Source organism: Melanotaenia boesemani, chromosome 5, assembly GCF_017639745.1.
Source record: "Melanotaenia boesemani isolate fMelBoe1 chromosome 5, fMelBoe1.pri, whole genome shotgun sequence".
In the NCBI taxonomy this organism is placed as follows: domain Eukaryota; kingdom Metazoa; phylum Chordata; class Actinopteri; order Atheriniformes; family Melanotaeniidae; genus Melanotaenia; species Melanotaenia boesemani.
Genome location: NC_055686.1, coordinates 39,416,583 through 39,432,366, shown reverse-complemented (window position 1 = coordinate 39,432,366; position 15,784 = coordinate 39,416,583). Strand labels below are relative to the sequence as shown.

At 37.8% G+C, this 15,784-nt stretch overlaps 1 protein-coding gene and 1 long non-coding RNA gene across 2 annotated transcripts; both read left to right on the top strand.

Annotated features, from left to right (window-relative positions):
* The first annotated feature begins 2,404 nt into the window (after positions 1 to 2,404).
* On the top strand, positions 2,405 to 9,446 carry LOC121640848. Its single transcript, XR_006010586.1, has 3 exons — positions 2,405 to 4,337; positions 4,478 to 4,576; positions 6,011 to 9,446. It is a non-coding gene; the product is annotated as an uncharacterized LOC121640848 (long non-coding RNA).
* A 2,032-nt stretch (positions 9,447 to 11,478) lies between these two features.
* Positions 11,479 to 15,184, top strand: LOC121639351. Its single transcript, XM_041984511.1, has 7 exons — positions 11,479 to 11,495; positions 11,810 to 11,845; positions 12,207 to 12,286; positions 12,403 to 12,617; positions 12,726 to 12,773; positions 13,955 to 14,011; positions 14,942 to 15,184. The coding sequence occupies exons 2-7, from the start codon at positions 11,817 to 11,819 to the stop codon at positions 15,182 to 15,184; spliced, it is 672 nt and encodes a 223-aa protein (XP_041840445.1). The 5' UTR covers positions 11,479 to 11,495; positions 11,810 to 11,816.
* The last annotated feature ends 600 nt before the right edge of the window (positions 15,185 to 15,784 follow it).

Below are 15,784 nucleotides of genomic sequence, written 5' to 3'. Positions count from 1 at the left end.
AAGACCACAAAAGGAGGACAGAGAGGACGGGGTGGAAATTTAGGATGATATTGTCATGGTTTAGAGCAAACATGACAGGAAGTACAGGAAGTGATGAAGGACTGAGGAAAGTAGAAGAAGATTTTACACTTAGAAGAAATCCTTTTTACAGCAAATAAGGACCCACAAATAACCTTGTTGGTTTATCTTTGTTCGCTATGCTAATGGAGACCTGCAAAAGGAGAAACTAACGCAGTCACTCCAAATAACTGACCCCTTCAGAAGCTCTCACAGGTACACTGTGGTTAAAGAAGGCCTGTCATGCCCAGCATCGGGTCCTTTCCGTTCACTGGTTCCTGGGTCCTGGTCAGAGAGACGAGGAGGAAGCACATGCGGTCTAAAAGGTGGCCGGGTCCCTTCCAGGTCCTGTTGGTCACTCACACAGTGATGAAGGTCGCTGAAAGGTCCACATGGATCCACGCATCCAACTGTAGGGATACACCAACCCCAGCTCCACCAGCTGACCTCTCAACCACAGGGCAGAATAATCCCTGAGGTCAGCCCCGTGTGAGGTAGTCTACCCTCCACGTGGCAACATGAAGGGCACCATCCTTCTCATCACACTCCTCTTCTGGTACCTGGATCCAACCGGTCCTTGCCCAACACAACGCACCCCAGCTCCGTCCCAACCCGCCAGACGACTGAAGGGGACAGAAACACCCTCCTTAAGGAGGCACCGCCGAGACGACCACACCCTGATCATCATGATCACACTGATAATCGTTGGTGGCAGGTTGCAAACATGTCAGCTCATAAATTGACAAACGACAACTGCTATGTTTGTGGACTGGTGCCACATGCCACCCCCTATTAGACAGTTTTCATTAAAAGAACGTTCAATTTCTATTTTCATCATTATGTTCCAGCGGATACCTCTCCATACCATGACGCTGGTGATTTGGTGTTCTTTGAATAAATTTTCTCTTTATGTGTGATTAATATGTTTCATTTTAATCAAAGGGGTGGATTGTAATGGAAAATTTATACACATAACCCTTATATTCTGCAATCTACAATTTGTATTATTAAAACCATGATTTACGTTTCACTTGTTTCACTGAGCTGAACAACCTGTACCCAGAAAATATTTAGTAATGAGCTCTTCTTTCTTATCACATCGCTGTTAACATTCTTTAGAAACTTTGTACCAGGTTGAGCAGGGTCTGAAGACAGTGTACTGAGGATTTGCTTCAATGACCTTGATGATATCATGTCATGCGAGTCTATATTAAACAAGCCCATGTGTATCTCTGCAGACTCGCTCAGCCAAAGCTGTTTGACTGTGTGACTCCCATTGCTGGTCAGCTCTTAATAAAAATACTTTGTTTGATTCTCACTTAGTGCGTGATCTTTGATAATAAAAATTCCACAACAATCCCTAACTATGAAAGATGACTTAGCCATGTGGACTAAAATATTTGACCACTTTGTATCCTCTTCTGTAGTTGGGCCCAGCTTATTTTACGTCTATTAGGCTTCATTTAATGTGACAATTTGGCTTTCTTTTTAACAGCCACCATTTAACAGCTAGTAACATCTTCTACAGAGAGCAAGAACACAACAAGAACACAGCAGCAGCCATCATCTCCTTCAGGAGATGCACATTCTACTTTAAAGGAACGTGAATACAGATTAAGATTACCTCTATGCCATTATTTTCTTTTTACACCATTCACCACCTCACCCCAAACCCACCTTGGCAGCTTACAAAATAATATCACGTTAATACAAATGCATATATTCACAGCAATTCCTCCACACATGGATCTACATGGAGCTATTGGATGGTTCAAAATACTCTTATTTTAAAACATGCTGTCAGGTGATCTGTTCATCAAGTCTATACATCTCTTTCACCTACATACAAGATGATCACTCTGGTTTGTGAAACAAAATGTGACAAACTGTGAACAAAGTGAAGGTGTCTGAATACTTTATCTGAGCCACTGACATTGACTGTCTCTATCTATCTATCTATCTATCTGTCTATATATATATATATATATATATATATATATTCATATGAAGAATGAATGAAGACTTTAGTGAATAAATACTATCAGGCAGATTCAAATTTCAAAGTTTGTGCCTTTTTCATTTTGCTTTGTCCCGCCCATAACGAACAACCCGCCCGAATAAACCAATAATTAGCCAGATGTTTGAGGAGTGACAGAAGGTTGGGATTAGTGTTGTCCAATCAGGTTCGCTGTTGGCATGTTATGACTTGTCGTGAAATGTGACTATGGTGAAGACTTTTCCTCGCGAACCCATGATCTCCAAGGATGTAGACTGCAGCCGACCTTTCTTTGGTTACAGCCCCAGCGGACATGCAAACGCCGTGTGAGGTAAGTATCTCGGATAATGCATGTAAATGATATTTTCCATATGCTATACCTGAGTGGACAGCCTTGAAGCTAACGTTAGCATCTTTCTGATCATTGTTACCGTCACATTAGCTATAGGCGAATCTTTTGTGACGTCAGTGTTTACCTTTTGCCGCATTGCATCACGGTATTGGGTGGCAAGAAGCTGCATCTGTTAGCTGGATTTCTTTGCGTTTGGAGTTTGAGGGCGATCTACTACATGGTTCACTCGTGTTGTGTGATTGGCTGTACGGCTCGTTGGGGGCCCAACAAAAAGTTTTTCCGCATTCCCACCGAAAAAGACCCCGAAAAAGAAGGAAATGGTTACGTGCTATGATACGTGCTTTGATACCTGCAAGCCTCACTGGTACACGCAGCTGTTGTGAGTCCTATCCTGACCGCTGTTTCTACTTTAAACATTAAAGCTGCTACATGACTGCATGTTTCTCCTACACTGGATTTGAAAGAAAAATTTTGTAAGATGTTATTATCGTTTTTCACGATAGACCAAACGCCATTTAAATTATAGTTAACAGGACCAATAAAATTGAAAAACAGTCATTAGATTTAAAATGAAAAATTCAAAGGCACTGATAAATAAAGCCTTACCCGGCTTTGCAGTCGCAGTGACATGTGATTATTTCACGTTTTCTTGGGCGATCACCCACGGAAGATGCGAATCACGCTGTGACTCTGCTTGGCCGGGTCTGACCTCCGCTTTGAGCACGACCACTGATTTTTGTTTCACCGAAAAGATTGGCCCAACCTTTCTTGAAACAAAATAGTTATAAGCTTCGAGGCTTTTAAAAGCTTTTAACTTCTCGTGGGTGAAGGGTCCAGGGCTTTCAACTAAATAAGAATAAATATCTCCCCAGCACATCTGTGGCCAAGATGCAGGTGAGTCAGACCAGTATTTTTCGTCATCCCAGACTTCATATGGGCTTTGTATTTGTTCGATTTTGTCTGCAACACAAATTTTTAGTTTCTCTCTAAACCTCCTCTGGTCTTCGGAGCTTAGCGTACTTATATAATTTGGATTTCGCCCGCTTACTTTCTTGTTTATGCTAGCAGGTTCCGCCATCTCAACAGGTCTTCTTGCCACCCAACCACACGCGCATGCGCAAAAAGATGTAAACAAAGATTCGCCTATTGTTAGTACATATTTTCTTGTGTGGTTTTATGACTGATGGCAGCAGGGTACCTTTGTTTTACAGCTTAACTTGTTTACACGCGTTTATAGTCAAAGCGTTTTCTCACATGTGTTTAGTCAGTTATCTGTGTTGCTCTTTGCTGATACACGTTCATAAACTTATTTGTGATTTGAATGCGGTCAAACTGCTGTATGCTGCCATGTTTATTTATTTATTCAAATAAATAAATACAATACACTGAAATAGATAAATAAACACTTTATTTACTGTATTATTTACTGCATTCACTTAGTGCAATCAGACTAGGCAGATTCAAATTTAAAAAATCGGGCCTATTTCCAGTTTGCTTCCTACCAACCTGCAGGTTGAACAAACCAATAATTGGCCAGATGATGACAAGTTGAGTGACATGTAGTCATGAATCAGAGGCACAAAAACTTTGACAGTGGTCTCCAGTCATTGTGTTTACCAATACATTTTCCCCATTTGCTTTGAAATATTATAGATCGGACCAAAAATTCTGAGAATACATAGCACATGATCGGTCCTGATTTCTGATCACATGATTGGATTGGGACATCCCTACCAGAGAATAGGATGACTGACTATAGATAAATTACATTTTGTGTGTAAGAAGTTTTGGTAAATGGTTATTTGTGAGCTGAGCTTTTATTAGCCTTGGACAGAGCTAGGCTGACTGTGTTTCTCCTGTTTCCCCATATATGTGTGAGAGCTGCTTGTATTGATGTCATTCCTGTGAAAAAAGGAGACTGGCCTGGACAAAGTAAGACCATATAGATTTCTCTGTAAATCTCTATATATCCTTGATCTATTTTGGAAAGAAATGTGGAGTAATGTGCTGAGGGTCATATCTAAAGAAAATGTTTATCACTCTTTATGTTTGCTCTTCCGTGTCTCTCTTAGTTTAGAAGAAAAGTGGCACATTGTTGGCTTTGCCTGCAGTGCTAAGTGGCTTGTGGATCACAAGGAAGACAGATCCTGTTGTAATTGTGCCAACCTGAAGTGAGTGATGATTAATATGAAATAAGCTTTTAAATAAAAAGATCCTGATGAATCATCTGATGGAATTAATGACCTGTTCTCTCCTCATTAGCACTGACGGTACCTGCTGTAGAATGAGTCACCTGGCTAAGGATACAGACATTCCTCGATGCTTCACCTTGCGTATACACACACACAAAATAGAATAAGAATCATAGTCCCTCTTCAGTTACGGATGATAAAAACCTTAAATCTAAGGCTTGAAAATTATCAGAAACTTTATAAATAAAGAGGATAAATTGGGATCTAACTCTCCAGTCATGTACATTCATGGTGTCATGTACATCCAGGCATGTACATTCATGGTGTCATGTACATCCAGGCATGTACATTCTTGGTGTCATGTACATCCAGGCATGTACATTCATGAAGTCATGTACATCCAGGCATGTACATTCTTGGTGTCATGTACATCCAGGCATGTACATTCTTGAAATCTGCTTCCGTCAGTGAAATAATGACGAATTCGGATTTTTATTTTTATGGTATGAGTAGTTGTTCAGGTGTTATTTTTCTGATTGGATCAGCTGATAGTAGCAGAATGTTTTTGGCAGTAATAATTTTTTCAATCATGCTACCATCCACTAATATATATGTGTATACATGTGACTCGTATAGTCGCACTACAGACCTCAAAGAAAGGCTCCCTTGAAAGCACCAGTGTAATCAGAACCTTGATCAATATATTTATTGGATTATATATTCAACTTGCAAACTCTAAGCTAATTTATCAGCCGTTACCTTTCCTCTCTCCAGACTCCACACCAATGCTCTCTTGCTGCTCAGCCTCTGCCCTGTTGCTCCACACACTGTGTTCACGTGCACAGCAGATGACAGCTGAGTACAGTGGTTGTGCTGCACAGCGTCCGTTAAGAAATGTTGACGTTCACGTTAAATCATTTTATGTTCTGCATTTTGAAGGTGTGACACTTACAATATAGCCATGGTGGGCTGCCAGTCAATGTAGGGTAAAGGCAGCTTTCTCCGAGGCGATTTCTTCCGCCTCTCTTTGCTGCGCTTTTCCTACAATACACGTGCTCTTTGTTGTGGTTTGAGAGGTGCGGGACTTGGTGACAGTCTGCCTGGGTCTGCGTTTGTGATTGGTTTGGAGGACATTACGCCTGTAGTATTGAGCTACATGATAGGCTGTAATGAAAAATGAAGTGACTGTTTTTTTTTCTATTGAATTTTCTATTGAGTCCCTCTTTTTTCTATCGTACACACGCCTATCGATCAATATACTGTATATTATCAAATTATCGCCCAGTCCTAATGTCTGATAAGACGAAAGCAACTCAAAGTACAAATGAAATCTTCAGTTTCTCATGAATGTTTGTCTGTAAATGCCAAAAGGTTTACATGGATTATCTAAACAAATACCCTTTTTCTCCATAGATGGACAATCAGAGGTATTTCAGGAGGCCCCAGCATCAAGCAAGTAAACAGGCAGTTTGAAATGATCAGACAACAGTTTCTCTGGCACAGTATGTATTGCCCACAATGAATGTATCCTACAATGTTCTTTTATGTTTGTTTAATTTGCAAGAAGTAATTACAAAGTTTAATGGCCACAATTTAAGTTCAAATATTGTTGATTGTCTTCATAAGTTGCTCCTGTGCTTCATAATTGTGGAGCGGGGTCTAGTAGCTAATAAATGAACAAGTACTGTCACATGACCAGGAAGTAAAAGCTCAAGAGGCACTTTACAAAACGTTTTTCAGCAAAATGAAGGTTTTTGTTGGCGATCTGGACTGTCACTTACATGTGAACAGGGGGTGGGGCAAGAACGCAGCCTTTCGAAAACTGGTTACGAGTAGAGAATTCTAAAAACGCTGGGTTATCTATAGTCGTGTAAAGGGAAGGGCAAAGACCAATTTGAAAACATAGGCAAATAACAAGTGTTCCATTGCTCAGCATGAAACATTGGTACAACAAGGTATAAAAAACCTGAATGAATAAATACAAATTAAAGAAAAAACAAATTAGGTCAATCACAGCAGCATGACATAACTGCAAAGGCCTGCCCATAGAGTTAAGTTTTACGCATGGATATAAAAACTGGTAGCGAATTTGTCTGCCTGACGTCTTCTGGCAACAAGTTCCAGAACTCGGGCTCTGAGGGATAAAGCTCAAGATAGACAGACAGATACTTACCAGTTCTTTTATGTGAGAAAGGACACATTTAAATGTATGCTTGTGATGACTTTGGATTATATGAATATATATGTAAAAGTATTAACATGGATGTTCTTGATAAACTTCAACCACGTACATATGACAACCTTTACAGTGAATAATGGGGAACTAAAATTACCACAAGTGCTCACTTCAGGGGATACTCTATCTGGTGGCGGAAATGAGTAACTACAGCTCAAGAAATAAAATCCAAAATCATCACAAGCATACATTTAAATGTCTCCTCTCTCACATAAAATAACTTGTAAGTATGTTTACATGTATCTGTATGTATTACATGTATCTCATGCTGCTGTGATTGACCTATTTTGTTCTTACTTTAATTTGTATTTATTCATTCAGGTTTTTTTATATCTTGTTGTACCAATGTTTCATGTTGTACAGTGGAACACATGTTATTTGCCTATCTGGTTTTGTCTGTACTCTGTAAAGCACTTGGTAACCTTGTTTAGATAAGTGCTATCTATCTATCTATCTATCTATCTATCTATCTATCTATCTATCTATCTATCTATCTATCTATCTATCTATCTATCTATCTATCTATCTATCTATCTATCTAGAGCTTTTATTCTGACACTTTTACTTCCTGATCATGTGACAGTCCGTATTCATTCATTAAACAATTACAGTAAAACCACAAAATGAAATGTACATAAACAATTTCAGCCTTTATTTTGAAATTCGTTTACTCGTTTTTGGTTTCCTCCAACCCAAATGAAAACTTTAAAAACGTGCTGTTCTCTCGTTTTTTTCATTTTTTGGTTCAAAACGACAAAAATGTGCCATTTGTCCATTTTTCAAGCAGTTAAATCCTACCTGACAACAATTTATACTCTCCTACCTGACCCAACCACACAGCTTAATCCATCAGAGACATTTAGCTCTGCTTAGATGTGGTTTAGCAAACAATAACACAGTATGATGGACACCATGACAGCTCCTCAAATGAAGCCAAAACATCTTAATCACCTCCTGGTGGCTGTGTTCTGGTTGAACACTAAGAAAAACTCCAAGTAGACATACTTTCTTTTCAAAAGATGGTTTCTATCATTATAGGTAGTTCTTATGCTGATGTTACTTATAGGTGAAAATAGTTTGTAGTTGGATACTTTTAACAGAATTCTCTGAGTTTCTCTTTCCAGTTTTGCCCTGCAATTGTAGAGGTATAGTCATGTCATAGTACTTGTAGAGTACAGGAGCAACTACTGAAGAAGAAGCTGAACAATATTTTGGTCTTGCAGTTTGGACATAAAAGTTATGAATATCAGTAGGATAACATTTTTGTAGTGTTTACTGATTGTAAACATGGCCTGTGAAAAGAGCAAAATCTGCAATGCTTTTCTGTTAGTATCTATGGTCCATCTATCCTCCGCAAGAAATATGCATTTTTATACCTTATCATGCAAGTATTCATGGTATTCAAAAATGAAAAGTCCCAGGTTTGCAATTTTTCTTTGGTCTCCAGGTGTCAGGTTTTGATGTTTATAATAGATTGTTGCTTATGTCCATGCAGTAGAACAGGAGGGAACTTTCCAGAGTTACTGGATGGGTGGAGCAGGGAGCTATGTGGTTTCTATGATTAGGGATCATGACTGAATACACATTAAATGGGCCCATGGTTAAAGATATGGAAATATTCCTATTTATTTTTTTTTTCCTATAAAACAAGTCAGTCTTAACCGTCTTGGTGTGTAATGACTTACTATCCTTGTTGTTCTGTCAAATGAAGATTTTTAATGAAATTTGTTCAGTTTTTCTAAAATGAATGTTTAGTACCCTAAATTTGCAGATGTATCTTTTAATATATATGTTAATGCATTGTGGTGTGTTCCATTGTCCAATTCTTTAAAATAACTAATACTGTAAATGTGCAGAAATTCCTATTTGAATAAAATGTACATATTTTCTTTAAAAATTGTGCCATTGTTTTTTTGTTTTTTTTTTACTTGGGGAGACCACAGTTACACAGCAAGTCAGTAGATGGATATGACAGTTTCAGGAAATTACTACTAAATATGCTTAATTTACAGGGCTTGGCCTTAAATGTAGCCATTTTTGATGTATTGTAATATATTTATCTTGTTTTTCCACTGTTCAATGGTTGTTTTATTTTAATCTACTATTCTCTAAAATGACAGATTAATACTATAAATTTGCAGACATTTATCTTTAGTTTAATGAACTGTTTGTTTTTATACATTATACCTTGTTATTGTATATGGGAAAATATTATTTTAACATGAAATTACTCTAGATAAACATGGCTATTTCCTAAAATATATAATTTGTACCGTGAAATTACAGAGATTAACCAGGAAGGTATCTGATTTTAATGTGTTTGGACATAATATATATGTTATTTTAAAGTGTAATTGGCATTTATTAACTTTAATATACTGTATTTTAATTAATCTTGACTGTAAAATCTACTCCTGTATTTTTACAGTTTTTGTATGTAGTACTGTGATATGGTTATTTACTGTAATTTTTGGAAACTTAGCTGCCAGTACTTTTACAGTTTTTTTACAGTTTTTTTTAGTGCTGTTCTCATATATCCCACAGAATTCTGACAGAGAGACCGGATTGTTTATCTCACATTCTCACTTTGTACAATAAACATCCTCATACCTATCCCTGGGCATCTGATTATTATTGAGTCCAACCACCAAAGTCATGACATCTACGGGACCGGGGGGTGACGGGTTGGCCCGCAAATCACTACTCATAATATTTAGTCGTGATTCTATTTGGACAAACCTCTTTAATTTGATTGGTGTGATGATGAGAAGCGACTGGCTTCCCTTGGCAGCTATTACAAAGAGACTAATAAACACACTAACTCACATCAGGCTGTAACTATTTCATTATGTGTGTAAAACTCAGCAGAGTGCACACCTTTTATTTTTAGTCCTTTTCTCTTATTCGTTCTTTCTTTTTCTGAAGTAAGCACCTGATGGATTTTCTATTTTTTCCGTCCTTCAGCACTTGACTCAACTACCTGGTAGCTCTGATGAAATCTGTCCGTCTTCTTCTGCTGCATAAATGCACTGAATTTTTAGTATTGCCGGAAGGACAAAAACAGTACCGTTTGTATATTTATCATTGTGACAAAATAAGAGTAACCTAAGTATAGGTATAAAAATCAAAATCTTGTAATAATTATTTTGGAAGCAGTTAGTGACTATATAGAAGGATTGTTGCCTTCTGTCTGAGATCCGCGCCACCATCCCTCTTGGGCATCTGCGATGCAACTTTCTTAGAAGCAGCAGGTGAGATGTGTCCCACTACAGAAAATGCAGCCCCTATCTAGAAATATGTGTGTGTGTTTATTTTTTACTTTATTGTACACTATTATTTCTATGAACACTTCCGTCTGTAAGTTCGATCCCCAAGATATGTTTACTCACAACAGTGTCAAGCCAGATGTGTCTCCGACACATTTTACTTTCGGTAGTGATGATACCATTCCTCATTTTCTGCGTTTACCAGTCGGTGGAGAAGGCATTGATTTGGTTGTTCTTGAGGGAATGGAATTTTTGTAAAATCCTGATTTAAATAAGATAATTTAACTAAAAACGTAATACATCCGTATAGTAACCTGATTTTTCACCATGATTTTGATAATAGTTTATTAGAATTTCTTTAAAGACGTGGAACAAATACTGTTGCAACACCTGTGTGTTTGTGATCAAAGATAAACAAGACCAAATTTCTGTAAAAGTACAGGTCTAATATGTCATCAATCCATCCAGTGGTAATGATTTTAACAGCTGCCATAATATTGTTCCCAATTTGTAATTACAGAGCTAGTGCCATTTTGATGGAACTGAGCAGAATACTAACCAGTGGAGAAGTAGGTGGTGGTCCTAGACAGGGAGGTGGAACAGGAGGAGGTGGTGGAGCAAGAGGATGAGCAGCTGCAGGAGGAGCCGGAGGAGTAGATGGATGTAGCAGTGGAGGAGGAGTGCATGGATGTGTTGATGAAGGAGGAGGAGGAGTACATCAGTTGAGCAGTGGAGGAGGTGAAGCAGGAAGAGGACTACATGGATGCAGAGGAGGAGGATTTGGAGGTTTTGGCAATGGAAGACCAGGTTTGGGACAGGCTTTCTCTAACTGGCCAATGGAAAATGTCTGGGAGCATAAATTTTTTTGTTGTGCACAGCAAGAGACCCATAACATTCCTTCGGCTGAACAAAGTGCTCAGCTTCAGAAATGTGGCTTGGGCTTAAAAAAAATAACATTTGTTTCAGAAATGTGCACACCAAGCGATTTCATTAAGACCCCGGAGGAAGCTTTTCCACCACTTCTAATGTCAGGGGGTTTTAAATTGATGCGCTGCGGCCGGGGCAGGGAGCTCATCGATGTCGAAATGCCACCAGGAGGGTACACTCCCCACTATTTAAAGACTTCAAGTTATCTAAAGAAGGCAGTAGCTTACATTGTACCCCTCCAAAATGATCTGAGTCTAAATCAGGTCTAAGATGAGGTAAAGTATTCGTTAATTTTAGGTGGTTTTCAAAGTAAATATCGTATATTTTGTGTAGTCACAGTGTTTCTTTTGTATGTTTTTTTTATTGTTTAGGCAGAAAATGTTAATCAACTGCAACAAATGTGTTACAAGTGCAACACAGCTGTTCCGTTGCACCAGTTGGAGCAACACATTAAAGGTTGTGGCACTAGGTAAGACATATTTTCAATATTTTTCAGTGGATTTTCAGATTTTGATGTTTTTTCCGCACTTGCACGCTCAAGTCCATGCACTTACTTTTTTTATGCATTACTGTATGTGTTCATAACAATAGCCAACTGAGATGTAACATGTTTTACTTGATATCGTGATCCATTTTCCTTCATAATCAGATTTTGTAAGACTGATATACATTTTTCAAATTCGTTACTATGGTTTTCTTGTCCATGAAGTAAAAAATTTTTAAATATTGCTGTAATTTTAATTTTAATGTATTACTAATTAGACTTATATTTACTATTAACAGCATTACAATGGCTAGAAGCAGCAAAGAAAACAACACGTGAGTAAACATTAAGATGCTTTTGTTTCTATATACTGTATATTAAATGATCAGAGTTCCACCACAGAAATAAATCAGAAATAGAACATAAAAGAAATTAGCAGAGGATGCAGAATAAATAAAAACATAAATGGATAATTAAATATATACTATATATAGATAAAAACAGGTACGATTAGGAGGTACCCCCCCCCCCCAACCTAAAATAAAAAAGGAAATATTTATGTGTAAAATCTCAATCTAATCTAAAAAAAATTTAAAAAATCAAAGCAGGACACAACTGATCTCAAGTAAGTTTAATTTTCTGTTTTGTCACATGCTTCAAAAGCAGGTACTCATTTTATTTCATGTCTTTTCACAGTAATACCACATTCACATATACGTGGTCCATGAGGATCGATCTGCTGCTGTCCAATGAAAATCGATACAACTGCCAAAGAGGTGAGAAATTGTTTATAAAAAAAAAGGATACCTCCAAAATCTTAGTCAATAGGTCAAAACTTGATGTCATAGCTGATCATTAAAAAATAGATGAACAGTTATTTATCTTTCTGAAGCTGCGGAAGTGAAGAAATTCGACGTTCCAAAGTGTTTGTCGGCCAGTGGATTCCAGGACTTTTTAAAGTCCATCTTTCCTCGGCTCAGTAGGAGGGCCTTTGAGCTGTGCAGAGTCAACCGGCATAAGGTCGTAATACCCCTTACAGAAAGTACTCCCCTGGAAATGCGTTCATCTGGAGTATTGGGATGTTCAGCCCTGTATATACGGCCTGAGGTAAAATTTTTGTTAGTTTTATAGTCGTACATCAAATGTGGCTGTCAGCCGCTTGTTATTTTAACATTGAAAACTGTTGTTGTTTTTTTTCTTTTTCTTTTGTTGCAGTGTGACTTAGACTCTGACATCACAGAAATGGGCGAAGTAATGGAGTTGGTAAGTAGAAAAACATTTTTACCGTTTACTAGATTTAAATGTAACATCTAATTAATATTTTGGATCATATTTCCTTGAAAATTTCTCCATAATTACTCATAAAATGTAATAGGGAAAGAATAAAAACATTTTAATGAGTAAGGATTTCATGTTTTCCGTTAAATACCTGAAACCCCAGAAAAATCACCAGACTCGAACAACATTGCTGAAAACACAGTAAGTTAATAGAATTTCGTGACATTATTTATTACAGTAAAAGGTATGCTGTTAGAATTTGGTTAGTAATTTGGTTAATTATGTTCTGAGATTTCTATCTATAATTTATTTTAGGCAACTTCCTACTTTAGGGTATCATACATCCATTTCAATATACCATTCAATGTGGCAAACGAAAAAAATAAGTGAATATTTTTCTTTAGCAAAGAGACATTGTTTAACAAAAAAATGGAAGATTGGTGTATTTTAAAATCAAAAGAAATAAACAAGGAGACCTTAATAAATAATAAATGTACATTACGTCTTCATGTTATTGATTTCCCCATTCCCCTTTGTGCTCTTCTACTTCTCACGCATGTGCAATGAAATAGCTAACAACATGTGGACCATGGACATTTAAAAACTAGAGAAGCACTCTCGGAGAACAGCACAGACCTCGAGCAAGCAGCTCATCTCCACCCATATAGGGATTTCCTTCATATGTTCTAGTCCCACATTCATTTTATATGTACACACTGTTAGATTCCTAGATAAATTGATAATTAATCCACAGTGTCTTGGCTATATTGTGGTGTTTGTTGCATGTTTATATCGTAATTTGTTCTCTTGCAGTGTTAAAAATGAAAAACATCTATTTTTTCCATGTAATGAATGGTAGTATCCAGAATGTTGCCAGGATCTATCTCTATCTTTGATAGCTTGTTAAACCTGATGGGAGCTTCTGTACTTTTATGCTATTATTTGTGGAAACACACGTCTTCCATTTTTACAATAAACAAAAAAAATATATTTATAAGTCTTTTCATTTATTGTTTGCAATATTAATTATTATTAATAGATGAGTAAAAGGATGTTACACTGACCTTCCTGAAATAACAGATTATATGCTTTGTTGCATAAAAAATAGTAACATTTTACAGCATTTTACAACCAGTTTACCTTTTTTTTAACTTTTTCATTTGCAGGAGTTGGCTAACAATCCAATTCTTATAATAGATGAGGAGGAGGATGTGGCAATGGAAGTAAGTTGTCTAAGAACTTGTCAGGGCTGACAATGAAAACATTTTTTTTCTCCAGAAGACAAGCATTTACTGCATTTCCTTAAGGCTTTAAATTGAACAAACAAATAATAAATTGCTCAGAAATTATATTTGTGATTTTATGGTTTCATAAAGAGACACATTTTTGGAAAAGCTCATTGTATTGCTCATAAGTAAGAAATAATAGCTTATAGATGTTTTTTTTAAATTGAAGTCACCAGGGACTATAAACAAACCTACATATTAAATTGTTAGTCCACGATTTGTATTAATGTAAAAGGAGATAAAAGCAAATAATTTCACAAGTCCTAGTCTCTAAACATTCAAAAACTAACAACAAAAGTGTTAAGATTCAGAGAAATATTTTGTTTAATCTAAGTATTCTTCCTTCAAATTTCATAAATGTGACGGTGTGATGGTCCAGGGCAACAAATGAAACATAAATGAAACAGCCAGAACTTTGTATTTCATGATATCAAAAACATTGTCAATGATGTACGGGCATATGAAGAGGCACACTGCTAAATGATGAAAATGGTAAATTCAATAATTATGAGGACTTTTTTTTTTTCCACTTTCGACCAGTGCTTTATACTATAGCTTTGTTCTAGTCATTCACCCTATCACATACATTTATACAGAACTGTCTAGATTTAACAAATTTTCTAACACATTCACATTTCTCCATTGGACTAAGCCACATGCAACTTTAGCCGTAGTGAGACACTCTGTGACGATTGTAGGTTTGGCCAGTGAAATAAAGGAGAACAAACAACCAGCCCTGACTATAACATAGAAACTTCCCTGAGTGATAATGGGCTGAGAAGGTACAGAAAACATAGCGGAGGACTCAGGTGAACTCCTCTGACTCAGTAGGTGCCTCACCTCTCCTACTGAGCCTGACCCTTTCAGAGGACACCGGAAAGCCAGATGACCGCCTCCCCCACAATAGAAACAAAGTCCCTCTTTGAATCTCCGTTCCTTCTCTCGGGAGGAGAGTCGGGTCCGTCCAAGCTGCATGGGTTTCTCGGCCTCATTGGAGGAAGGAACCGATTGGTCGTAGAGGGGCTTACCCCTCGATTCAGGCTGGCGTTCTGGGTGGGAGCATCTTCTCTCTGCCCTCCGTTCCTGAAGCCTGAGATCGATGCGTGTTGAGAGGGTCTCCATCTCTGCCAGACTTCTGGGAGCGTCCCGGGTAGCCAACTCATCCTTAATTTCCTCATTGAGGCCCTGGTAGAAAACATCGCACAGAGCCTCCTCATTCCAATAACTCACAGCAGACAGGGTGTGAAAATCGATAATGTAGTCCGTGACCCGTCTATTGCCTTGCCGTAGTACCAACAGCCCGCGTGCCGCCTCTCTCTCCGGCAAAACAGGGTCAAACACTCGGATTAGGGCTTTGGCAAAATCTTTGCAATCATAACAAATAAGTGAATCTCTCTGCCACTCAGCGGTTCCCCACAACTTTGCTTTGCCAGATAATAAAGAAATAATGTATGCAACCTTTGCTCGATCAGAGGGAAATGATGAGGGCTGGAGCTCGAACTGTATCTCACACTGGGTAATAAAGGGTCGACACTGAGAGCGTTCACCTGTGAAGATCTCGGGCGAGACCAAAATCGGCTCTGGACATGCACACGATACTGCGGGAGAAAGAAAAGCTGTGGCACCGTGGGGACCTGCTGAAGTAGAGAGGTTAGTCAGCATTGACATTAAATCTTGCATATTGGAGTCCAACTTGTGAATAGACGTCTC

Bases quoted from the DNA above. Each gene is read 5' to 3' on its own strand.
- LOC121639351 (XM_041984511.1), top strand. From the start codon at position 11,817: ATGGCTAGAAGCAGCAAAGAAAACAACAC. The intron at 11,846-12,206 runs GTGAGTAAACAT...GTCTTTTCACAG, and splicing joins AGCAGCAAAGAAAACAACAC to TAATACCACATTCACATATA. The intron at 14,012-14,941 runs GTAAGTTGTCTA...TGACCCTTTCAG, and splicing joins AGGAGGATGTGGCAATGGAA to AGGACACCGGAAAGCCAGAT.